General features: G+C 46.5%; 1 protein-coding gene across 5 annotated transcripts in view; it reads right to left on the reverse strand.

Annotated features, from left to right (window-relative positions):
* The window catches only part of LOC135920263 (nucleolysin TIAR-like), a 260,801-nt gene that overhangs the window by 83,236 nt on the left and 149,994 nt on the right, over positions 1–27,571 (reverse strand). For 3 of the 5 annotated variants that reach the window (XM_065454431.1, XM_065454430.1, XM_065454428.1), the window contains 5 exons: positions 27,371–27,446; positions 25,963–26,071; positions 25,742–25,849; positions 25,585–25,669; positions 13,941–14,124 (listed from right to left, as the gene is read on the reverse strand). In XM_065454431.1, the coding sequence (XP_065310503.1) occupies positions 13,941–14,124; positions 25,585–25,669; positions 25,742–25,849; positions 25,963–26,071; positions 27,371–27,446 (562 nt within the window). The remainder of the gene's footprint in view (positions 1–13,940; positions 14,125–25,584; positions 25,670–25,741; positions 25,850–25,962; positions 26,072–27,370; positions 27,447–27,571) is intronic. The other 2 variants (XM_065454432.1, XM_065454429.1) reach the window with 1 other exon arrangement.

Genomic DNA, 27,571 nt, shown 5'->3' on the forward strand with positions numbered 1-27,571 from the left:
AGAATCTGTGGCGGATCTATGCCGTCACAGAAGTTTCAAAACTGAGCTTAATCTAGTAACGTTGGCTATGATGTCGTGCGCTGTACATGGCTCGCTGGCCTGTAGCCAATCAGAGCAGACAGTGCGTCATTTTCAAAAAAAAGTGCCCGAATGCACAGTTCGCCTGATTTCACGCTTACTGGCTGCGTATGTGCCCTTGCCTGAAACTAAACGTCAATGTACGAGTTTCCTTTCATTAACAAATCTGTACAAACTGCACCGAAATACCGTATTTACTATACCGTAATTTTGACGACAAAATTCAGGGGTGCGATCATTACGCGAGTGCAATCATTATGCGAGTAAATACGGTAGATCACGAACGTGCTGTGCACGAAGACAACTTCCCAATGCATATAATACAGCGTATAGTCTGAAACGGCAAGCCCTATTTGTAAGGATTTTATCTTATTGGAAGACTAGCTCACCTTCCTCAGTGAGCCATGGTCATACGAACATTTCGTTACTTTCCTTGAAGTGAAAATTAACTATTGTTGCTATGTCAGCGTTGACAGTCACTAACAATATAGCACTATGCATTTCTAACGCCAGCCTGCCTGTGTTTGTCATCTGTTGCCTACACTCATCGTAACCAGTGTAGAAGGTGTAGTTTTTATGCTACACTACAGCTATAAAAATGGCTTTGTGTAGATGGGTGCAGCTACATGTTTCTATACTATGTATACAAAATGGAGACTTCCTACATAGGAAATCTAACTTTTGAGCCTAAATTTGTCTCTAATAGTGGTTACGAAAATGCATTAGCTCTATAGGAACCCTGACGGTGGATTTACGAAGTCCGGAATATCCATCAAGTGCGAATTCTTGGAGTCCAAAAAAGCAGCCGGCGACTGTGGATGGAAATGGGAACTTAAGGGGGGACACGGCTCTTGGCGGCGAAAATATCTCGTAAAAAATTCGTTTTTTGAAAATTAAATTTTCAATATCTACAGCTAACATTCCTTTAATTCACCAAGCTTCCAATGTCACGGAAGAGTACCGTATTTACTCGCATAATGATCGCACCCCTAAATTTTGTCGTCAAAATTCGATTTTTTTTTATTTCCCGCGTAATGATCGCACCCCGAACTTGCCGCAGCGATACGTCGTGTGCTAAGTCTAGCGATAATGATCGCGCTTACCACCTGTCGAATGCTATGCGAACGACTCTTTAAGACAAGCCAAGCGGCCTGCACGCACTAAACATTCTTAAGTAGATGCCTCATTTCATTACTTTCATCACTTTCCGCACTTCCAAGACAAAGTGAGGTACAACCAAACTTGCCTTTGTTATGGGTTGCCTTTATAATGGCTGATGTCAACAAAAACAATAAAGGCGCATTTCGATTCTTTTCATCTGCTTTTGCACTCGTGAGCACGCAACAAATCGCGCGCGGCAATGACAGTAGTCACGTTTACTCCGATATGTTAAAAGTGTACCCTATTCATACGCCGACGCTCGTAACACAGCTAAGATATTCGCCCACCCTTAGCGGAAACGTGCCGTATTAGGATAGTAGTGAAGACAGATGCCGCAGTTTCCGCAGCATGCCCGTCATGTGTTTCTATGTCACTGGCAGCTAAGCGCGCCCACCTGTTTCTGTCCCCTCAAAATGGACATGGCTACGTTATTGCCGCAAAATTGCCGATATTAACGATAATATTCATCACTGATACGGAAGAAACTTTCAATGCACCTAATGTACTCACGAGAAGAAAAAAAAACTCGCGTTTGGCGCGTTCGGCTTGCTCCGCCAGCCGCCATTTTTGTTTTGGTGTCCCGCACCCGCAATCTCGCATCCCGCAGCAAACGCGAGACGAAAAAAAAAAAAAAATTTTTTTTTGGCGGAAAATTTAACTCGCGTAATGATCGCACCCCTGAATTTGCGTCAGTTTTTCTGACAAAAAAAGTGCGATCATTATGCGAGTAAATACGGTATTTCGTCCGCAATAGCAATTCATAACATCTCAGTGAGCTGAATTGCGCACAAAAACAGCCCTTTTTATCACGGCGCATAGCTCTTTTTCTATGCGCGTGATCGCAGCCATCTTGGTCTCGTTGGAAAGAGGAGGTTTCCTTCTTTAATTTCCTGCCAAAAGTGACTCCGTCGGTTAGCCAGTGATGTTGAAATCCGGAGACAAAAAAAAAAAAAAAAAAGGTCCAAACGCGCGATCCGATTCGCTGACTAGCGCACGTGACCAAAAATGCGTGCTGTGGTTGGCTGTGCGACGGCGTGTCTCGCTGTTTATGACAAGTGCGCAACTATGTCCAATGCACCAGGGAAATTTGCCACGAGGCACAAGTTCGGCAAAAAGAAGAAGTGATCAGTTTATAGCTTTCAGAAGCGCTCTATTCCTTCCGAAAACATTCGAGAATAGCCCGCCGCCAATTGTAAATGACGCCGAAGTAGGCCTAGCCAACTCACCAACGACTGAAATCGTTACGGAAAGCAGCTGAGTTTGGTGTGACCCTGCAATGTTGCAACGTGCGGATTCGCTACAGAGGGAAATGAATGCCCCCCAAAAAACTTATGTTCTTGCTTCAATGCCAGCAACAAAATGGAAGCTGGATTCCCTCACTCATGCCAATGACGTTGCAGCCGCGCCAGTCGATGCGGAGGTCCCGTATAATGCGGAATATAGGTTGACCCCCTTTCATTGAAGCAAAGAAGTCCACATAAAAATGATAAGCCACAAAACTTCCGTTTTATTTAGTGGTGCCGCCAGATTCATCGCCTGCTCGTTCGTTCGAGCTGCCTGAACTTGTCCGAAGATAATTGCTTTTCACTGGCTGCATCTCAGAACATGTCATCCTCAGTGCCGTCCAAGGAGTTGCTAATGCAACACTTGAATGCTCGCACCACCATATCGTCTGGCAGCGAACGCCAAGCCTGCGACACCGATGTGGCCACAGTGGCAAGAGGTGGCCTGCGCAGCTGACTGGTCGGGATTGTCGCCGGCCCATCCACTGATTATACTGTTTCACGGAAACTGTCTTTAAGGGGGGACATGGGTTGCGGAGATTATTTCCTGCATTTCATGGCCAAATCTGATGAAAATAAACAAGCTTATTAATTTTTTCGTGCTGATTTCAAATATTCAATATTTTTCTTGCAGGTCCATTAGTTCAGGAGATTGACAGTGCTGCCACTCTATTGTTTCCAGAGACAATGGGGGGGGGGGGGGGAAGAAACTGCTCAGCAGTAAGTGAATATCACAGCATAGCTAGATACTATAATGTGTAATAACTGCAATGTTGCAAAAAGTTTTCAAACTAAATTATAATTAGTCATTCTGCAGGTGATCAAAATTCTTTTCTTGACCTAAGGCTACCACACACACACACACACACACACACACACACAAAAAAGGAAATATACATGTGCACAAATTTGAAATTCTGCTCTCAGCACTTTGTAATATGAAGATTAGGCTTTCTGCTAAAGAAAGAATTAGTGCTCTAGCTGTTCTAGATCATCAGATATTGCTCCGACAGTCTAGTGAAGTGACCCAAAAACATGTTTTGAGAAGAAAAGTTAGAAAACGTGCAAAATATTTTGTTTACAAATTTACAGCTGGAACAGCTCAGTAGGCCCCAGGCATGTAGTTCTGCCGACTCCCAGCCCCTAGTGGCGCTTTTCGAGGGACTGGCAAATTTTCTGATGCTTTGCGCTTCTTGGCTGATGCTGCCATTCGACGCCTACCTTTCTCGGCCATGCGGGTGCATCTTTGCTCACTTGGATTTAGACATAGTTCTTTCATTATGTCCTTTGAGGCCCTTGCATTGAACTTTAATACTGCCTCTGTCACAGCAGCCTCCACCCTAAATAAAGAAGCGTGCCGGTCTTTTGGCACCAGTGTCCAGATCATCAAATGCAGGCTTTCATTGTTATTATGCGTTTTACCACGCTGGCAACGTTGCAGCAGTTTCTTGTCTGAAAGACGTGCATATATGGGACGTAAAGCCTGACACACATGAGGCGGAAGCTTTCAAGGATGTTTTGCAACCGGCTCACCCTTGGCCGCTGCAGCATTTTGCTTGCACCAATATGATGATATGCGGCCATCACTGCATTTTGAGTGGCATCTACATCTCCTTTGTGGGTTTTCAGAGCCCATCCATGTTAACTTGGAGATCAAGTCTGCTGTAAAATGGCCCTTTCCACCGAGACTCATGCCCAGGGCCTCTGTGTTTTGCCACCAAGTTGCGCAAAGCTGTCCCCATGCGCTTTAGGATGTGATTCACGCAGTCCTCTTTTTCAATTGGGATATACCCATACACTTCATCATCTTGTAAAGTGAGATGACTGTGGCTGTCCCCGTCACAAAGCACTGTTGTATACTGCAGATTGTGCCGCTTCCCACCTCCATCTCCCCAGCTTTCTTATTAATGTTCTTCTGACACTTGTGGCCATTATTCCAGGCTCCATAGGAAGGGTCACTCTCCTTAGGCCCCGACTCGCACCCAGCACAGAAATTGCTCAATACAGTCAAACCTCGATATATCAAACAGCGCGGTGATCGCAAAATAGTTCGATATAGCCAGAATTCGATATATAAAATCAAGTAGAAAACGCGTCAAAAACTAGCACAAATCAATCAATGAACCAATCGTGGCGCAATAGATACTCGCATGAAGCTTCAAACAAAGTATTTATTTTGTTCGCTGAAAGTACTGAAGCAGCATAGCCTGCTTCATATTGGCAACCGCGTGCTTGACCACGGCGTCCTCAACATAGTCCAAACGGTCCACAAGAGACGGTCCAGAGCCTTCTATTGCGCCGCAGTAGCGGCGTACAACGGCCAAAGCAGCTACAGCCTCAGTTGCAGTCAGGAGCGGGGCAACATCAGCGCTTGCTGGATCAGCCTCGGCAGCGTCTTCGTTTGGCCGCTCAGCAGTCACTTCTGCCGCGATCTCCACGTCTGTTGACTCCGCCACTGTTCCGGTGCTGTCGTCACCACCAACGAAATCCTCAATGCACATGCTGTGTGGCTCAGCACCGACAAAGCGCTACAACTGGCTCCACGGCCGCCTCGATCACGCGCGCGACTGAGGCGGCCGGGCTGGCTTACGGCCGGGGAGCGCGCGCTCCCCTCGAGACAGGCCGTGGCTGGCTCCAAGCCGCCGCGTGTGTACGCCGCTACGTTCAAATGGCGCCCTCAGCGCAACCGATGTGGGAGCTGTCGTACGCAGCAGTCTGGAACGCTCATCGCGCCGCCGCTATCTTCGAGAGTGTTGCGGGAAAGCTCGCCTCCTGTCAACAGAGCGCACTTGGTCTGGGGCGGCGGAGTTCGATATATCCATTTTACATCCGGCCCCGTTCGAAATAAAAAATTAAAAATGCATGCGATTTTCCACGTGATATAGAAAGCGTTCGATATAGGCAATAATTCGATATATCCGTGTTCGATATATCGAGGTTTGACTGTACAACAAAGTCGAGCACAAGTCCTCTGAACAACTTGATCACGGTGCCGAAGCCGATATGGGACGTATGACCGCGGGTCATCCATGACCCGTCATACAACACCGCGATGTTCCCAGTATGACCCACGTTCAGTTCGGCGTAAGGTTCGCGAACCGACCGCGTGCAGGTGCTCATCAGATTACACGCCAAGCGATCGGCCGCTAGTGTCAACTTCGTCTTCACGTAGCTCTGTAACTCTGCCACGTTTTCGTGTGAAGAGCCCGATGGCTGATGCCCATCAACGAGAAAACGTCGTTGAACGCAGTCTGTCGGTTCCCCGTTGCCTGCATGGCACGTGCAGCCAAAACGTACACAGCAGAGGATTTCCTTCGTTCAGCACTGGGAACGTGCGGCGAGCTCCACACCGACGCAATCTCTCCACAGTTCGCGCACATAAAACGCAGCTTCACAGTGAGCCCATATTCCCACTCGTCTTGGACTATTTCTAAGGCAACATTGCAGATGTTGCAGTTTGCAAACGTTAAGTGGGGACGCGAGGATCAGATCGAGAAAATCGCAAAAAAAAATCTACCGTATTTACTCGCATATAACCCGCACCAAAAATTGAAAAAATGTGTTTAAAAAGTGGGGGTGCGGGTAATACGCGAATATTCCGGAGAAGGGGGGCTCGGCGGGTCGGCTTCACGGCAACGCGCGGCCTGCCGTGCAGAGTCCGCATCCCCATCGACATCAACGTGTGTTGCAGTGCATATTAATATTGCACCAACCTTTTGACCACCGAAGGCCAGTATGGACTGAAAGAAGACCACGTGGAAGCGGAGACCATGGAGCATATCGTTTTGCGGTGCAGAACACTTCGTCCGGACATTGCCGAAGACGCGGCGATAGATCTATATAGGGTGCCCTGGGATTTGCAGGGGAGGACGGACGTGTGGATGAGAGAAGGGTAGTGGTGACAAAGAGTAGGTTGGAAGATTGGTGCAAAAGGGGCTAGGGACGAGTGAGTCTATAAAAGAGGGACAAATTACAGTTCACAATACGAACAAAATTACGGGGGAAAAAAAAGGGGGGAATCCTAGGCTAGGGGGCGCAAGCCACCACCGTTACAAAGGGCTAAGCCACTATGATCCATCCATCCAGCCAACAAGAGGCCAACGCAGGTCACAGCCAGATCCACATCCATAGTCTGTTTAGTCCCACGCCAGCCACGCGTTTCGCATGCTTTGCATACGCTTTGTTCAGACGTTGATGGGCCTTGAGTAAGGTGCCGTTTCTTGTACGCCCAGTTTGCACAGTTCGCCAGCCTTGTCTAGGCATCATGAGTGTGTCTCGGCGGCAATCATTCACGGCGAAGGAGAAACTCAGGATCGTCGCCGCTGCTGAACAAATCGGCAACAGAGCTGCTGCGAGAAAGAACGATGTCGACGAATCTTGCATTCGCGACTGGCGGAAGAAAAAAGACTCTCTCGAAGCTGCGAACAAGGACAGGCGAGCGTTTCGCGGCCCGAAGACTGGCGCGTACCCTCACCTCGAGACGCAGCTTGCAAAATTCATCGAGGAGCAGAGGAGTCGTGGCCACGCTGTGTCTACAGAGATGGCGCAGATGCAAGCCCTGAAGCTGGCCCGGGAAATGCACATTCCACGCGAGTTTCATGCGAGCCGCGGATGGCTGCAGCGCTTTATGGCCAGGCATGGATTTTCGATGCGGCGGCGAACTACCATGTGCCAGCGGCTTCCCGACGCTTACGAGGAGAAGCTGCTCAACTTTCAACGTTACGTCATCGGACTGAGGAAAGAGCGCAACTACTTGCTATCTCAGCTGGGAAATGCTGACCAAACGCCAGTATATTTCGAGATGCCTATGGACACGACCCTGGAAAAAAAGGGCGCAAAATCTGTTAGTGTGCTGACTGGCGGCAACACCAAGCTGCGCTGCACAGTGATGTTGTGTGCTTTGGCCGACGGCACCAAACTGCGCCCGTATGTAATATTCAAGCGCAAGACTCTACCGAGTACACCACTTCCCCCAGGAATTGTTGTGCGAGTGGAAGATAACTCGTGGATGAACAGTGACCTCGTCATTGACTGGATTCAAGCAATCTGGGAAAAAAGACCAGGTGCCTTGTTGGCACGCCGTTCGATGCTGGTGCTGGATTCGTTCCGAGGCCACTGCACTGACGCGGTGAAAGCTCGCCTCGCTGACAACGGCACAGACCTTGTCGTAATACCTGGCGGCATGACTTCCATGCTCCAACCACTCGACGTGTGCATCAATAAGCCTTTCAAGGCTCACGTGAAGCGGCTATATGCCCAGTGGATGGCCGATGGCCTTTACGCCCTTACGCCGACGGGACGCGTGCGAAGGCCAGATATTGCACTGCTGTGCCAGTGGATCGTAGATGCATGGGGGATGATCCCGGCCGACATGGTACGCAAGAGTTTCAAGAAGTGTGCCATAAGCAACAGCCTAGATGGTACCGAAGATGATTACGTCTTTGAGAGCGGCGATGAAGCCTCAGACGGCAGCAGTGAGAGTGGCGACGATTGACAATTGAACGACAGCACTGACAACGTTGCGGCAGTCGTTTTCAAATATATTTGTTTTGAAAACTAAAATGGTGACTGTTTGCTCAGTTGTAACTTCCTAGTCCTCATTTTTTCAGGTAAGTGTGCGGGTTATACGCGAGGATATTTTTTTTTATTTCATGGGGTTCAAAGTTAGGGGTGCGGGTTATATGCAAGGGCGGGTTATACGCGAGTAAATACGGTATTTTTGGCAATGACGCTTTACGGTATCTGCAATGCCTAATCTACATTGTATCAAAATGGTTTGTCTGAAAACGCACAAAAAGTGCCCCCCCAAAATTAATTTATCAGTGCGTAGGGAGAGAAAACAGCTTTAAATCGCGTAAAATCACCGCAGTTTGCGGAGCCCTAACTTGTCTTTCCCGCCACCAAACGCCGCCATCTTGGTATCGTTCGAAAGCTCGAAGTTTCGCCATTTCGTTTCTGAATTCTTCAGTCGTCGCCATCTTGTAACAAACACACAAACACAAAAGAAGTGCGGGTCTGCTAGAGGCGGTCACACGGGCCCTGTGATGAAAGCGGGCCTCCGATTGGTTGCCGTACTGAAAGGCGTCTTGCCATTGGTTGCTGCTGCAGCAGCGGGCAAGCTGGCAACTACAGCGGACCACAGTTGTCTGCTTTGAAAACCACGCTGGCGTCTTTCTTCGTTTGACACTCGCAGAATTCGGATTTATGAAAGCTCCCAGGTCAGTGACAGATCGTCGTTCGTTCGAAAAGAACTTTTAAATGAAGCATGCCTTCGCAAAACGGAAGCGCAAGCCTCCTACGGCCAGAAAAAGACGGCAGCAAGCGGGAGAAGCGGAGAACCCGACTGAACATGCGGATAACGTGCCGTGTTATCTTGCACCGTGCGATTCCAGCAGCGAAGCCGACAATCGCCCTGTGACATCGACCCTGATAACCAAGCCACCAGAAGACGTGCCATGGAGGCTTTCGCACCTGTGCATACGGCTGTGCGAGTAAGCAAACGAGATCGCGTTGTTGGAGGCGACGCGGGTCGAAGGTCTCCATCGCCGGCAGAGGCCGTGTGCATTTCCGATGCATCGTGCGGCAGGGACACGCAGCCTGTGAGTGAGCCCCAACCGTCGATGAGCTACATACTGTATGGTGACTCGAGGCTCACCAGACAACGCGCCTCGAGCCGCGTTTTGTGTCCGCGATGACTGCAGAAGCGCAGGCATGCAGCGTTCGCGACTCCGTTCATGCAGTGTCCGCAATTGAACGGAAGCAGCTAGGCCAAGAACAAATTTCGGCCCCTTGTATCAGTGAGTTCATTATTATGCCCGTTTCGCGATGAACTCTTTGATCGCTAAAACTCTGCGCCCAAGATGCCAACAGCGTTCTGTGGGTGTACACTGCGATACCAGGCTTGGTCTGGCAGTGAAAATGGTGGTCATGCACTACTCCAGACGGCTCAAGAAAACGATAAAGAACGCCTGAAGAAGGCATCCAAAGACCACCAAACCAGGAGGCAAAGGTGTAAGAAGATGCCCGACAGTAATGATTTAAAATATCACAGCCCTGGTGCTTTTTAATAAATTTGTAGTGTTTTTAAAACTTTGCAGCCAGTTTATCAATTACATTTTTTTATGGTCAATCATCTCGCTCGCGGAAAGCGTAGCACAACAATGGCTAGACCGATTTTGGTCCAGTTTGTTTTGCTGTGATCCACAAGTTTTGCTGTGATCCACAAGATGTGCTGTACTTAAAAAGACTGTCTTGAAATGTTTCTTTCTTTCCATTATTTAATTATTTCTCAATTACTACAAGGCTCCATGCAGTGAAGCACAGTCATGTGCATGTTATGTTGAGCAAAGAATTATTAGCGCACAAAAAAAAAAAGAGAGAAATACAACCCTGTCTTGCGGTTGATTAGTCATCTGGGCAAACATGCAAAGTATTCCCAGCACCCTATCATGTTTCGTTACTGTGCCAGGCTTTCCACAAGCAAGGAACTTATAAATTCTTATAAAACAAAAACTAATGAAGATATCCTAATGAAATTTTAGATTTGTCTCGTTTTTGCAATGTGCAGTGTGTGTGCCGAATTTCAGCCCTTTCTATCAAGAAACAAAAACGCTATTTCTGATCCCCTCTTCCTCCCTTAATAAGTGTTCACGGCCCTCCACAATCGTAAACGTAGTCCCATGAGGCAGGCAAAGTGCATCGTTGGTACTGTACCCCACGAACTCGCGTTTCCTCTCCGTCGCTGGAGGGGAAGACAACTCCTCCAGCTTTGCTTTGCCTTTCGCTTCCTCCTCCTCCAGCTTGGAGGGTTGCCGATAGATTGTATCTTGCCGTACGAGAGCGCTGGTCGAAGGGTTCGCGGCAGACGGACTTGTCACAGTATCCGCAGCAGCCGATGCGGTCGTTATGCCTGCCGTTGCTGCATCGACGATTTTGGGATCGGACGCTGAGGTTGTGGAGTCCTGGGCAGTTTGCAGTGCTGAGCAGCGTTTTTTGAAGTTTTCGATGAGCGTCCGTCGCATTTTCTTCGCACCAAACTTGTGCCGCATTCGAAATTTGCGCTCCATTTCAGACATCGCGTTGACACTGGGGCAAGATGGCGCACGTCAACGCATGGCTCTAAGCGCGGAGCAGACGATGGCCATGCAGTTCCGCCAATCGGGAGGCAAGCTCAAGTCACGTGCACCAAGTGAAGAATAGGAGGGCATTCTAGTACTTTTTTTGCAGTGCATTTTCTAAGTGGCCATCTTAGATGGACATCTTTTAGTGGGAATTAGTGCCGAATGTGATCACATGCTGTCGTAAGTACAGATGTACAGCAGGGAACTGCTCTCCCTCAATGCAGCTCAGTGTTTCAACCACAGAGTAGCTTGTGCTGCCAATGACTATGTCTTCATCCCCTTTCTGGTTCTCTGCAGCTCCATAGTCAACTTCCAGCAATGAATGACATGCCTTGACAACACCTGGGAACACAAATCTAGTCAGGAGATCCTCGAAAAGGCAGTTCAAGAGGCCCCTCAGTACATGAATCTGAGGAGCTTAAGCCTGAAGAAGGCAATTTGCCTTCTCAAAAAGCAGTGTAACATTTTGGAGAAAAGGACAGCTTAGCTCCGATGACAAAAAATAAAACAGGCGCTCCTCATGGGTCACGTGGCTGACTTACCCAGAATCCTTGGTATGAAGTTTCAGTTTTTTTTTGCTTGAGGTCCAGAATGAGCTCCTTTCCTCTTTAGGAAGACTTCATCGCCGTCGGTGCTTCTTTTCCCCCGAGGCCTGCAGCAGCCTTGTGAAGATGTGTAGCAGACTTTGGGGTCAGTGCAGGGTTCTTGGGGTTTGCGAGAAAGCCTTCGGAATTTGGTACGACTCCAACAACAAGCTCTGCTTGTTGCACTGCGTTGTTTCAGATAAAACAAAAGCTGAATAGTGGTTTCCGCTGGTCGAGCAGCCTCTTCAAACACTTTCCTAATGACAGCCAACGTGTCGGCGAATGCTCCAGTATCTTTCTGACCTTGGTGTCATGCCTTTCTTGGAACTCCTTAGTCGATCTTTCCGTTTCGAACTTTTCTCTATGTATGTGTATGTATATATATATATATATATATATATATAAACCGAAGCATCATCAACCTTTACAGGAAGATACGAAGCTCCTTTTTGGGCGGCCAAGTTGATGTGATGGCACGGGCAACCAACCCTCATCGAACCTGGTTGAGCCTCTCTATATATAGTAGAAACACTTTTTCTTGCCGATCATGACATTGGCATTGTCCGAACACATAGCCAACAGGTTTCCAACAGGCAAATTTCGAGACTTCATCTCATCCAGAACCAGATTTGCAATCTTGCGACCTGTCACTTCCCCTTGGATTATCCCGAGACAAAGAAGGTGGCTTTCAACTCTACTTGTTTCTTTAATGAAATATGTCTCAACAATTGGGTAAAGCTGTGAATCCCTGTTGTTACTGCGATCCAGCAAAGGAGTCTCTGCACTGGCAGCCATTTCCTAAACAAGTGATGTTGTCTTTGTTCGCCCACAGGCGTAGCGTTTCGCTGCTTCGCACTTGGGGAACATCTTCCGGAAAAGCGGTCCGGCATGATTGCTGGCACTCAGCGGGATGTGTTCAACTAAATATGCCGTGAAGACGAATCACACCGAGGTCGTTGTCTCTGCATATAAAACTTGCGGGGCTTGGCTGGCTGTCCGCGGCTCGCACGCATCCCTGATGCTTTTTCGAAGCGATGTGGACCTTGATGCCATACTTGCCACCGTGCAGATGTTCACATCACAGGCACACATGGTGCAAAATCCGAACTTCTGCCCTTTCTTCGATGGCGCGAAGCACGGAAATCCTGCAGTGTACGATTTCAAAGACACTTGGAAGTAGTGTCAAGGCTTCGAGCCTGCCAATGCACTGTGAAGCCGCTACAAGCTGGAGTCGAACTGCCTCCAATGCGGCAGCTAGTCACACAAAAGGCGAGGCCAAAGCTGCAGTGACTGAAGCCGACTGAAGTCCAAACCGGCGCGAACAAAGGCAACAGCAAGGCAACAGGTTTGCGGAGGTGCTAGAGGCACTATCGAGCTTTGGATATGGGTTCGTGATCCCCCTAGTAGATGACAGAAATCACTACAACTTTGCAGCCACTGATGATGATACCATGCGTACGTATTGCCCTCTCGTGGCAACGCAAGTTATCAAGGTGTAGTTTTACCACATTCTTAGCGTTCTTTTTCGCAAATAAAATGTTTTCTGTAAAATTTCAAGCAAGGTTTGTAAAATCGTAAGACTGCTCAAAATTCGTACATTTTATGGAAAATTCGGAAGAGTTGGCAGGTACCGATTCATGACCCCCCTAGTAGACGATAGAAATCACAACTTGCAAGTGCTGATGATGATGCTATGCATATGTATAGCCCTCTCGTGGCGGTGCAAGGCACCAGGTTGTCATCTTACTAAATTCTCTAATGTTCTTTGTTGAAAATAAAACGTTTTCTGTACAATTTGAAGCAAGATTCGTAAAATTGTAAGACTGCTCGAAATTCGTACATCTTAATGAAAATTCGGAAGAGTTCGCAAGTATGGCATTGTCAACCTAGCAAAATGTAAACATTGCTGCCGGCTTGTCAAGGTGTTCAATGTCGCACCTGACCAGGCAGCCGGAGTCTGAAAAATCGAACGGTGCGCTGTAGGGCGCCTGAACTATTGGTCGTGGTTACGCATTACTTCCAACGGGACAAGTGACGGTGCTGCGAAGGTGTCTGAATACATGGTCGGTGACTGTGAAGTGCTTTTTGGCTCAGACCTCTTTCCCTTTCTTTTTGCATATATACTTCAGAAAATGCTTCATTTTTGTCAATTTTAAGAGCAAATTACGAAAGAATAAGAGTGCCTAATAATGAAACAATGCCTACAAATTATGATAATGCATGTCTCTTGACAATAACAAAAATACTCAAATTTTCACAAATTATTTTCTTGCTTAGGGTGTCATTTCAGAAAATTGAGCTGACCCTCAAGTGTACAAAAAGATTTTCCAGTTTAAATATTTTGGGCAGAGGGTTCTCATGTCACACCAATGGGTTGGAACAGTTGGCATGAAATGACTTGTCTACATGAGTTGCATGCATTAATTGTGGTGGCTAAGCAAAGCAAAAGCCACCCTTCCAAGAGTGAGGAAGATTGGTGAATGCGCCAGCAGGATGCCTACTTTCTAACCAATGTGACTGACAAGCAGTGCTAGAGAATGCAGGCACAGAACAGGGTGCCAAGAGGCCGGCTAGGATGCACAGGTGTGTTCCTTGGCTGACAGACATCTTGGGACATACTGAGGCTGCCCCATCGCTTGGCAAACAGATAAAAAAATGCATTCCACCAGTCTAGCTCATCGAAAGTGCAGCACTGCAAGGTGAAGGGTGATCACCCCGGCGGAAGGGTTGCGCTGCTCTGGCCAGGAGGGATGCTTGTCTCCTGGACTCACTTGAGGCTGCTGCTGGTTGTTGGGATCAGTGGCCTCCTTCCCCCAGGAGCACTTGACTGTCTGGCCATTCACATCCGAATTGTGTGTGGCCACGATGGCATGTGTTGCAGCCTCCTTTGTACCAAACCTGTGCACAGAAAGAACTGCATGTAACAAGCATTTCTTTTAAAGGAGCACAAACATGGTATTTTTCATTACCTAGAAAAAATACCCTATAAGAGGCGTTCTACAAACCAGTTTTGTGTCCCAGAGGTTATGTGTCGCTACAAATACTATGGTCACATGGGCTTTGGCATTCCTTAGCTAGCGGAGTTTTGCTTTTACTCTTTGCATGACATAAGAAGCCAACAAACACTGACACCAAGGACAACATAGGGAAAATTACTTGTGCTTAATAAATGAAAATAAAGGAACAAATTAGTGTAAATGCAAGTGGATGAAAAAACAACTTCCCACAGGTGGGGAACGATCCCACAACCTTTGCATCGTTCCCCCCCTGCGGCAAGTTGTTTTTTCGACGCAGTAGTTCTGCGGAAACCCGCAAGGTGGAGAGAAGTAATTAATAACGGGAAAATTGGACACCCACCCGCTCGTAGCAATTGCTACAAAGGAAACCCATATGGATTTCTCTAAAGAAAAGCCTCGGAGTTGAAGAAAAATTCGTCGTCCTTTGCTTTGTGTTGTCGACAAATTCGACTTTGCCCTGGCATCTGCTAGCTGCCTGGTTAGTTCAGATGGTAGAGCGGCTGCCCCGGAAAGGCGGTGGTCCCGGGTTCGAGTCCCGGATCAGGACAAATTTTTCTTTGACCCCTAGGCTTTTCTTTCGAGAGACCCGTCTAATTGCTACAAATGGGTGGATCTCTGATTTCCCCTTTACTAAATTGTTCTTTCATCCATTTTCAATTCCACTAATTTATCGTTTATTTTCATTATATTAAAGCACAAGTAATTTCCTTTATTTGTCCTTGGTGTCAGTGTTTGTTGGCTTCTTACGATATGACTAATAAAAATTGGGCTCCTCGGTTAACCCTTTCTTGTCATTCACTCTTTGCATGAGCACTTTAAAATCAAACTGCAACAAAATTTCACTCTGGCTAAAATTGGTTACAGTAGACTTTCGCCCATTCAATACCAGCTAATACGATCCCGACTAGTCCCTGCCACGCTCATAAATTTCTTTGGGCTAGATCTTTCATTATTTAAATACCAAAATTGGCCCTCGCTGGATAATTTGAACTTGACATGTCAGCACGACTGTGCCTAACCCCAATGGCTGCAGTATCTTGTCTTGGTGGCACTAGAGCCCCGTTTACATGAATGCGACAGTGGCGCATCGCATTTCCAAATGCATTTGGGAAAGGCGATGCGACGCCGTTTACATGTAGCGCATTAACTCTCACGAGAACATAGTGCCACATGGTGTCGTATAAGGGAAGTGCAGCCGACTTCCGGTAGTGGGCCGAGTGCACGTTGGTGGCTGAGTGCCGAGAAATAGACAGTTTTAGTGTAGCGTACACTAAGCAGCGCACATTTTTCACAGTTTTAGTTGGCCAGCGAGATCTTCGGATCTCAGAGGCCATATACCGTCGTTGCGGCTATTTCCCGACTCTAGCGATAGGTAGCGCTAACATCTCAAATGTTTCTTTCGTTAGGCTTCGACTCGTTCGAAATGAGAAGCGATCTCGAAAACACCACAAGGTTATCCATAATACTCTGTCGCTGAAGCAGCCCGAGACTAAGCAAAAGCTGTTTATATAATCATTTGCTGCGAACGAAGTGCATTTTACAAAAGCCAACGCCAAATTCAATTCGAAGCGGGCAGCCGGGACCGCCGCCATGTTGGTGGCTAATTCCTTCCCATAATTCCTAATGCGACGATCTTGTGTTTACATGCTCCACAAGAGTCGACTCGCGCCCGTAAATCTACCCTCGCCTGGCGCATTAATGTGATGCGCTTTCCTAGTGCATTACCGCCGTTTACATGAATGTGATCTGCTAGAAATGCGATGCGACACTGCCGCATTCATGTAAACACGGCTTAGGAGACCATGCATGCTTTCAACACATTATCTTCCATCAAAAAACATCAATGTTTGGCCCAATCTAGGAAGATTTTAAAGTCAGAATAGCAATTAATTACAATGAATGATTAATGTACTTACCAAATTTGGATACACACATCCCCCCTCCCCACCAAAAAGACTGGTCTAGAATTTGCCTGCATGAGGCATTGGGATACGAATTCAAAATTGTGTTCATGGTCTGTTTGAGCCTGCCTGTTTCCACTGCCATTACAAAATGGTGAGAGAACAAGCGCCATAGCATGGCAACAACCATGTCCAGCTTTCAGTATTTGATTACGAGAGATTAAACACAGGTCATGTGTTTTTGGAGTTCCAGATAATTGTGTGCGTCACAGGATGAACTAGCAAAGCTGTTAGTCTAGGCATGGGCTATCACCATATTTGCAAATGTTGCCAAGTCATTCAATATATGGAACATCAAATGTGTAATGCACCATAAAGGACATGTTTTGCTCCATATACTTCGTAGAAGTGCTGAGGCTGATGACAACGAACATTAGGTGCAAATGAATTTCTATTTCCTGAATCGTATATTTCACTATTTCACCTGTTTCCGAGTGCCAGATATGGAGGTGCTACATTTTTTTTTTAAATCAGCTGTTTCCACTTTGTTTAAAAACCCCTGTCACATCTATTTAAGTAGTATACACCATTTAAGCAGTAACGGCAAATGTGGATGGATAGTGGTGTTCTTTTTATTACCAGCCTTTAAATAGAACCTAAGCAGTTGAAGTGTCCCCGTGGTGGTTATAGGTCATGATGCAAATCCCACAACACCAGGGGGCAATACCTAGTCTTAAAGGAAAGAGAAACACTATCAGTTTAGATCAATGAAGTATACTTAAGGGACTATACTTTGGTTGATTTTGCAGTAATAGGTTTATAAATAGAAGAAATTACAGTCAATGATTCATTTTTGAATTTTGCACCAAAATCCCAGGGCAGGTACATCAGCGTGACATCGCCAACTACGAAGTATTCTTTCACATTTTGGCTGTTATAGCTCAGTAAACTTGCTTAGTCTGTAGATCTTTCGGAATACAATGTAGTCCATTTGAGCAATAAAAATTTAACTAGGCCATGTAGATGTCATCAGAATCCGTGACATCGGGGCAAGTGGGTGTGGAAATTTCAAGCCGGTGTCACCACAACCTATCTTTTCTGCCTTGTCTTCTTGCAGTAAGAGTGGAAGGGTAATTTACCGTATTTACTCGCATAATGATCGCACTTTTTTTGTCAGAAAAATTGAAGCAAATTCAGGGGTGCGATCATTACGCGGGTTAAATTTCCCGGGAAAAAAAATTTTTTTTTTTCGTCCGCGTTTGCTGCGGGATGCGAGATTGCGGGTGCGGGACACCAAAACAAAAATGGCGGCTAGCGGAGCGAGCCGAACGCGCCGAACGCGATTTTTTTTTTTCTTCTCGTGAGTACATTAGGTGCATTGAAACAGTTTCTTCCGTATTAGTGATGAATAATATCGTTAATATCGGCAAGTTTGCGGCAATAACGTAGCCATGTCCACTTTGAGGGGACAGTAATAGGTGGGCGCGCTTAGCTGCCAGTGACAGAAACACATGACGGGCATGCTGCGGAAACTGCGGCATCTGTCTTCACTACTTTCCGCTAAGGGTGGGCGAATATCTTAGCTGTGTTACAAGCGTCGGCGTATGAATAGGGCACACTTTTAACGTATCAGAGTAAACGTGGCTACTATCATTGCCGCGCGCGATTTGTTGCGTGCTCACGAGTGCAAAAGCAGATGAAAAGAATCGAAATGCGCCTTTATTGTTTTTGTTGACATCAGCCATTATAAAGCCAACCCATAATAAAGGCAAGTTTGGTTGTACCTCATTTTGTCATGGAAGTGCGGAAAGTGATGAAAGTAATGAAATGAGGCATCTACTTAAGAATGTTTAGTGCGTGCAGGCCGCCAATTGGCTTGTCTTGAAGAGTCGTTCGCGTAGCATTCGACAGGTGGTAAGCGCGATCATTATTCGCTAAACTTAGCATACGACATATCGCTGCGGCAAGTTCGGGGTGCGATCATTACGCGGGAAATAAAAAAAATCGAATTTTGACGACAAATTTTAGGGGTGCGATCATTACGCGAGTGCGATCATTATGCGAGTAAATACGGTACTAATAAATCATTCTGCTCTTTTTAAAGAGGTCACAGTGAGGAGTCATCTCAAGGTTGCCTATGGTGGCTAGAAGTTGTAAGGCGACACCAACGGGCGGTGAGCGACACTCCTCAGATTCATGTCTTGCATAGGTGGAGCTGCTCTCCTTAGCGCGATGCGCGGAGTGCCCAATGCGCTGGGCCGGGTTGGCCGTGGGCACCGTTCAGCAATTTCTCTGCGATTTGTGTCGTGAAGTCATTTTCTGAATACAATGTGCAATAAATGTCGTTTTGGCAACCTGGATATGCTTGCTGAGGTTCGAGACTGTTTCTGCTGTGCTCCATTTGTTGGAGCTGGCTGTCGTGAGCTCGGACATCGTATGAGAATCCCGAGTTTCCTCCCTATTGAGTGCGGTGCGACAATCAATTGCTCTCATGTGCTGAAACTACATGTAGAACTTTATTCAATATAGGCCGTTAAGTCCTCGCTTGCGCTTTTAACTTAACAGCGCGGAAACACGCGCCGTGAACTCAAGTAAACGCAGCTTTGTTTCACGCACGAGAAAGAAGCTACATTTACTTGAATTCATGGCGCGGATCCCAACTAATGAAGGAGCACAGCAGAAACAGTCGTGAACCTCTGCAACGAAATTCAGGTTGCCAAAACGACATTTATTGCACATTGTATTCAGGAAATAGGACTTCTCGACACAAATCAGAGAAATTCCGCATAATTGCAACTAAAACTCACTGATAAAAAAAAGTTTGTAGCAAGGTTCTTTCAGAGCCCTCGAAGCACTTTTAGCATCTTCAGACACTCCTGCATTTCATCCCATTTCACGTTCTGAGACGACGTAGAAATAGAGCCTTGCGAGGACATAGAACTTTACGATTCTATTCGCAAGTGTTGTTGTGTTCAGGGCGGCCAACAAGGTTCAACTTGGTAAGCTGGAGAAAAGATACCAGATCCATAAAGCTGTTGCTGCTTGTTTCACATTGAAGCAGTGGGTGAAAGTGTTTTCCAGTGATGTCGCCAGCGCATTCAGCTGATCTGAAGGATATAAAAGTCCTCCCCCGTCAACAGCAGTGGTGAGGGTCTTGGAGAGGTGCGATGGAGCATTTGGGTAAATTGTTGGCACTGTGTCACTTGTAAGCCGGGTCAATCACGGGGAAGCTTGACTGTTTCGCCGTTGATCACATACGTGAAGTGCCACACAATGGATTGTTCGTGGAAGTGAAGCTCAGAGAGGGCAGATTCCTCGTCAAGAAATTTCTAAGCCCGGAGGACAGCCCGCAGTCACGTTTCAAAAACGTTTGGAGTCCTTTGGCACAGAAAACAAGGTGACACACTTCCAGTCTTCCTTGACGATACGAAACCGGGCATGCCGCGAGGCACAAAGCAGTGCGTTTGCTTCGCTTTCTTTAGTGGAGGATCCATTTGGCTGGAACAGTCAGGGCACGAACTGCAGCCTACATGCTAATGAGCAATCTTTCACCACAAAGAAAACACCGCAAAAATCACATGCGTCCAACGTCGAACCGAGAAGATGAAAATCACGCGTGCTCACGCACAGATAGTGGGGAAAAGACGCGGAGGGGCTAGGAAAGACATCGCAATGCTGACTGCAGTACCACCACGGCCACTGTGGTGGCAGAATTAAGCGAAAAAGTAAGCGTTTGCCGTGAACATACTGGCGTTGGCGCTACCTCTACTTCTAGCCACCATATTTCTGTTCTTTACGGCGAGAGATTATATAAGGGCACTGCCACATCAAAAACGTGTACTACCTTTTTACAACACATCCATATACAGTTGATTCCAGATATACCGAACTCGAAGGGGATAGTGAAATAGTTCGATATATAGATAATTCAAAATATAATATATGCATGTCAAAAGCTTCTCTAACAACACCACACATATCAAGGCAGTTTCCCGATGTCTTGACTAAAGGGAACTTACCGATCTGTGCCTCCAAGGCACGTAAAAAGGACACCGCGATGACCAGAGCACTTTATTTCGGAAGAAAAAAAATCTGTGACCTTTGTTCGCTTTTTCTTCTGCACCATCAAGTTCATTAAGCTGTCCTCAAGCTTGTTGACAGTGTGTAAATGAGAAAGGCCAGCTCCTTCCATTGTGCCACAACAGCGGTGAATGACGCTGAAAGCTGATGCAAGTTCAACTGCAGTGCATGGTGGTTGGTTCTCTTCGTCGGAAACTTCGCCGCTGCTCGAGTCTGCGTCCTCGTCACCCATGATGTAGGCCACAATCTTGATCAGCGCGATCCGCTACAGCTTGCACGCCGTCGTCAGCGCTGACGAAATCGTGTGCTGTAACGCCGCCTAGGAATGCTGAGAGCTCACGAAATTCACTGTCCAGGCATCCAGCGTCATCGTCTTCACTGTCAATGCATCCGTCGTCTGCAGCTACCATAAAGCCTGCTTTGCGGAAGCAGTTCACAACTGTGCTTTTCTTGACGTCGTTCCAAGGACCAGCCAGCATTTGAATGGCTCCAAAGTGCCAGCGCCACCAGTGACGCTTTCTTCTCCGAAGGCCGCAGCAAACCATTTGGCCTTATCCATGAGCATTGGGCCGTAAACAGGTATGTTCTTGGCACGTGTCCCCAAAAACGAGGTGTACAATGCCTTCTCGACCTTGTCAAAGGTTGGGACGTGCACACGACACGCTCCAGGGCGACTGGACTGCACCGCCTTCAGCTCAACATCGGCTTTGTTCTTGAGGATCGTACTCAGGGTGTTGCAAGGAATTCCAAACGCCGCGGCGACCGATGACTTTTTCTCGCCAGCCTCCACCCATCAAATGTCCACCTTTGTTGAAAAATAAAAATTCTTGCATTTTTTCGCAGCCATGGCTCCAGAACACGTGCCAAAAGCGGGAAGAAAAACGCACTGCACCACATGAGTCTCGAGCCTTCGCATTGGCCTCGTGACTAAAAGGGACAAAGCGAATCGAAAGACGCACTGCTCTGCATCTCCGCACTACCACAAGCCCAAGCTGCACTGACTTCGTTTGTCTCGCTGCGCCAGCGGTGTCAGCCAACCAAAACATAGGAAACGGGCGCCTGCGGTCAGCGTTGTTTCTCCCGCACTACACACTGAATCAGATCCGCACCCCACACTGAATGACATTGGTACTGGTGTCTGGTTTGCACCACCCAATGCCGGTTCGTACCGCTCCAGTAATTCACATTACAGATGTTGACTTGAGAATTTCTGGAGAAGGTTGCATCATCTGTCCAGAGCACTTTGTCAACAAAATCCGGTATTTTGTTACTGTTAGCGAGGACGCAATTTGAGAAATCAAGCCGCCATTGAAAGTCTCTTTGCAGCTTTTGATGCAGTTGGAGGTGATACAGATGCATTTCAGACTTCCTAACTTTTGACAATAAAAACTTTGAAATGCCGACCACACCACTCGCATCACGCACGCTGGAATGAGGATTTGCAGTCATGAAAGTCAAAATGTCTCCTTCAGTCTCTTCCCTTATGGTCCCCTTTCTGTGCCGCGTCTTCTTGAAGCTACCTGTTTCTTTCAGCACCGAGTAACTCCTCATAATTGTGTTTGCGCTAGGTTTTTACCCACATTGCCAATTTCGGTATACCTTGGCAGCTTTCCTCTTGTCGCCCCGTGCCGCTCCCAAGGCTAAGACCATGTTCGCCTTCTGTTTCGCTTGAGTATGGCATGCTTTAGGCACTGCAAACGAATTCTTCGAAACGGTTCTTCGAATTCTTCGAAACGCGGCACGACAGTAATGGACAGTCGAGCTCACATTCATTTAGCCGCTGGCACAGCTTGTAAGAAAAGCAGCGTTGTAAAAAATGATGCTCTCTCTCGCACAGGTTCCAGATGTATGATGCATGTGTTGTGCGTATTTTTAAAAATTCCGCATCGACTTGAACGCCGGAAAAAAAATTGCTCTTATATTGGAATAAACGGCTGATGATGGTGCGTTCCTCAGAGTGCTGTCGCCAGCTGCTGTTGGTAATGTCAGAGCTGAGCAAAGGTTGAAGCCCTTTCTCGTAAGTGAAGGGAACGCGCTGGCGATGTTCTTACAAATCACTCATGAGATCGCTGTAAGCGCGGCGCATTCGGGCGCATGGAGTGCGCTGTCACGTCGTATTTTTTTTAACTCAGCGGGCTTTTGTTTTTCCCGAATAAAAATGGTCACGCTAAGTCTATCTCGTTGGAAGTGCCTGGTTTGGGCAATATTTGTGGAGCTCCACAGCTTTCCTATTGCCACCTGAACGTTTCAAGCTATACTTAAGAAGACTATCTCGAGATGAGCAAAAGAATGGCACCAAGTTTAGACAAACGTTAAAAACATCCATACAATTTCTATTCTGAAGAACGGATAGTTTTTTTTTCAAAATCTTGGTCCAAGTTAGCTGGGACACCCTGTATATTTTAAATTGCACATCTAATGTGCATATGCCGTTTTATTGAAGCAGATAAATGGGAGTCTCAACGGTGGCGGTACAAGGAGGTCACCACCAGCTCTGGATACTGCATTTTTTCTTAACAGATTCATGTATTTACTTGAATTTGTCTCGCAATGCTTCTTCGACAACAAAGTACTAGTGATGATTGGGCGATGTTTGTGAGATGTCCTTGTATCTTTCGCACTGTAGGTTTAACACAAGAAACACCTGCAGACAGCTTTTGGAGACATTGAAGGGAAAGCTGTTGGGGCAGAGCTTCTGGACACGTGTTAGTGCGCCAAGAAGTGCAGCAGTGTTCAATAGCGTTTTTATATTTCTTGGAACAGAATGAGCATACTTTCTGTTTCGCCAGACACAGAAGAGCAGAAATGCGTTAGTATTCTTAGGGTACTTGATGCACTTTTCGGGGGCTATCTATGTTTGTCTCAATGTATCTATGTTTGTATCTAATTTTCCTGCCTACCTGAGCAAACTCGGCTGCCATGCTGAGGCAACGTGGTTCGAAACCAACCATCGGGTCAACTTGGGTCCCTGAGTATATACCAGTAGGTGTGTGCTGTTCGCCAATGACAGTCCAACTCCAACTTGGCTACTATGTATGTGCCACTGGGAATGCATTGCTCTACAATAATTTAAAAGTTCCCATAAATTTATCCACTGCTGAGCGGAATCGAACTCGTGTCACAAGGGCTCTTCAAGGACGCCAGTGCTTGGCAGTCTGCACCACAAAGGCACTGGGTGTGTGCCACTCTTCAAGAACCTCTCGCCCACATGAGTGTGTGCCGCGAGCAGGCGCCGTAGCAGACGACACTTGTAGCATTCCTCTCAACGGTGCAACACTTTCTCACAATACAAAATCTCTATTTCCATACATACTAGAGTATTTTTATATAAGTACATGCACAGTTGTTACTGCTGTTGTAAAAATAAATAAATAATGTTTCTCTGGCGTTAAATCGGGAACAGAATCGCACAAGAATGCATACCCTGGTGTGCCCTGGTGATAAGCCATCGTAAACCATGCTTCAATCTCAAAGTCATACAAAGTTTACGTAACGTGTTGTACATTATATAAGATACTGCAAAATAAGATTAGATTTTATGCGATATTTGAGTATAGCTTCGTTTACTGCGCCGCAAGCAAACCCCGCTAGTCTAAAGATCGAAGTCAACCCGAAGCCTGTACTTCCCATCATTCCCATGTAGGTTAAGGCAATGCTCAGGAGAGCCCCCGTAGACACTAGTGCCAGATTTCCCTCTAGGGTATTTATTTATAAACTCTATGCCCCTTGTAGTACATAGCTCATACATAACTCGGTTCGAAAGTGGCAACACCGTATTTGTTCTGATCTAGGCCGATAGTTTTTTTTTTTCCAAATAATCATATACCAAACTCTAGGGTTGGCTTAGATTTCAGGATCTTAAAAAATGTGCCATCGGGAAAAGTCAGTATCGCAGCCGCTACTAGCTGCACCAGTAGCCAACTGAAGTACACAAGCGACATCAACATTTTGACTTGTGTTGTATTGGCGTGCGGCATGGCTAGAGTGGTCTAGCGTGGCGTGATCGTAATGGCACCAAACAGACAATGCCACTATGTGCTACTTTCAAACGAAAAGTTGAGCTAGCCACACAGGCAGCGTCAAACGTTCAAGCCGGGTGGGACTTCGGCAACGATGAGAAAAACATCCATCATTAGAGGGGGGCAACGGAAGTTGCTTTAGCTTGCAGCGAAATGAGGATGGCATTTACCGGACCCCAGCAATGATGCTGATGTAGAATGAGCTCGGCATGTTCATATTCAATAAATGCCGTCTTCGTTTTGTGAATGCTGTCCTCTATGTTTTGTTTGGCGTACATACGAGGCAAGCTTTTTTTTTTTTAAATTTAAACTTTTGGGGGTCGGTTTAGAATCAGGGCCTTCCTAGATTTGAGTAAATACGGTACGTTGTGTCGCTAAATTGATGAATGTTCAATGCACTAACGTTGAGAGTCATCATTAGATGGGTGCTGCCGCAATTTCTGTGAATCAAGTTACGTTTCCCCTTCCCCAGCTTAGAACTAATGAGGATGAGAATGTGGAACTTTCTTTCAGAAGCGCTCTTGTATGCACTCTGCACTTTAGCTTTCCCTTCATTGCCACAGAAAGTCCTCTGCGAATCCAGCTGAACGCCGCTTCAACGAAATTTCCACTAAAACAAATAATTTTTGCCTCCCTTTCAGCGTTCCAAGGAGTCAACGTATAAATATTGCTCACTACAACAAACACTTTTTTTTGCCGTTCCACTTAACAAAATTTGACGAAGGAATTCTAAGCTGAAAAAATTATTTGCCACGCAGAAAAAAAAAAAAAATTTGAAACATTTGGCACCACCAGAAACTGTTGCCGATGGCTGAGCATGGGAGCTGCCATTGTTCTATGGCAACGGCAATGAGACCAGCCTTCCGCTGTCGTTGGCTTGAAACTTCTCAGCTGCACACAATCTGAAGCTGAAGCTCAGTCGTCTGTCAGTCCATACTGCATCTCGCCGTTGACTGTGCATAGCTAGTGTTAGTGCAACTGTGCAGTTCGTGTTACGGATATGTGGCTCTGTTTGATTTGCTCGGAGAAGCGTTTCTATGTGTAAATGTACTTTTCAACATCGAGTCGCCATGCAAATATTCCAAGCGCCTTACTAATGTTTCAGTAGAACAATTTTCCTGCCCTAACATACAATTCAGCCTGCAGTGGCAAAGAATGCACTGAATTGTTGCATTGTTTATTGCTTTAATTGGCTTCACCAGATGATACTGGTCATTTGCTTTCTCTGCAAGCTCAAATTCAGGGAAAATCTAGCTGCTCCTATATGGGCACAGCAAATGTGTTCTGTGCTTGCTTCTTAACGTCTGCTTATGTGTCACACACCATCACTCAAAAGCATACCTGATGAAAGCATATCCCTTGTCTTTAAAAACTCGGATCTCCTGTATGGCGCCATAGCTGCTAAATGTCTTCTGCATTAGTTCCTCTGAAAGCAAGAACAGAAACCATCATTTTGCAACCAGATGCTCTCTCACATGCAAATCCATGCGCAACATACCTGACAACCCCTGCGTGATGCCGCCGCAGTACACTGTGCAGTTGGTAGGACTGGACTGATTGTAGACTTCATCAAAGGTCAGGGGCTTTGTGCTTGTGGTTATGTCGACTGCAATTAAAGGAAACCAGGTTAAGAACAATAAACAGAGAAAAAGGGAGAGTGAAAAACACAGCTCTTATTTTGCAATGCCGGACCCAATCCAGGGCCTGCTCAAAGCTCACCTTCAGCCTGAGTTCTGTTGGCGGGAGGTTTACGTGTTGCCCAGTTGGTTCGGATGGCTCGACTGCCAAGCCATTGGCCATTCATGGTTCCAATTGCATTCTCGGCGTCCTGCCCAGAAACAAAGCATGCTCCATAACAAGAAGCCCTGTGGCAGTGTGCCTCCCTCCAAGAGATGTTCCAGAATACCAACATGGCCCAAGGTGTGCACACAAAGTCCCACACTTTGGGAAATACCTTGAAACCTGTGTCATTCTGGAGATTCACTTGAATGCGTCTTGCAAACTCGCCGGCTACAAGTTGTAAATTGCAATGTGTGTTGTAAAGTAATTAAGAAGTTTGTTTACGAATTTTTCTTAATGAACTGAATATGAGTTTAATCCAGCTTCAACTCTAGAATTACGTTACCTACCCAGACAACCTATAAATGTTACGGAAAACTTATATAATACAAACACACACACACATGCTATTTTGAGTGCATGCTCTCCTCCACAACCTTGCGTAACTGTGAATTAAGATTCACGGCACAACAGAAACCGCGCAAGACAAAGAACAGCCTAAAGTCAACTCATCTGCCGCAACTTGCAGTAAACACTGGGCTGTTATTGCAGGGGGACATGTTGGGCTAGTTGGTACTACCTTAAGGACATAATGCAGTGCCAAGACTAAACAATGATGAAAGACACACAGGCATGCCAACGTGGTTGTTTCAACACGACAGCGTTGAGGGCACCATGTTGCAGAAAATCCAGCATCGGCTTCCCGCGTACAGCAATGACCTACTTGTGTACGAAAAATCATTCTGAAACCCGCAGGCCCTTGACGTAGTGCAAGGCGTTACTGAACTAATTGACTTTCTGAAAGCAAAATGTGTCTGAAAAATGGTAAAGTATGACTTACCTACAGACATGATAGCATCGAATTAATTTGAATATACGGAAAAAGGAATTCTGTTAGGCGGAAACTCACACATAAATCACTTTCCAAGTGTTTCTAGCTCTGTTCCTAGCAACAGCACCATTAAGATGGCGCTTGCCTCCACACATTCGTGGCCAACTCAAGAGGCCACGTTTCTAACAGAAAACTTGCCTTCGTGCATAGCGTTTTCCGCCACTGTTTCCTGATAAACATTACGGTTACATAAGCCGCAATTACCGGGAAGTGCAAGCAGTCACAGGATCTCTGAATGCTACTGCGTTCTACTCTTAAAGGTGAAGCTTCCGCATCCTCCAAATTTTTTTGCACTGCATTACGCCCTTAAACTGACAATTACTCAGCGAACAGGTCAACAGTGAGGTAACAGCCTTGAGGCTTTTGGACACATACAATACCACAGCACATGCAAAAGTAGTCTATGCACAAGCATTAGCTGAAATATATCAGGTGATGGACAGAAAAGACACTAACCGCTTTCTTGACGAAAGACACAAAGCCGTAACCTTTCGATTTGAGCGTCTGTGGATCACGCACCACCCGGCAATCCCTGCAAAATTAAAACCGTAATACTTGTACACCCAACCCAAAGAAACATGTTGGCTGTCGCATGTCACCGATGAAAACACGCAGCTGAGAATGCGCGAGACATTGACAACAGCTGACGAGTCTGCC

This window comes from Dermacentor albipictus, chromosome 1 (genome assembly GCF_038994185.2).
Source record: "Dermacentor albipictus isolate Rhodes 1998 colony chromosome 1, USDA_Dalb.pri_finalv2, whole genome shotgun sequence".
NCBI classification, from domain to species: Eukaryota; Metazoa; Arthropoda; class Arachnida; order Ixodida; family Ixodidae; genus Dermacentor; species Dermacentor albipictus.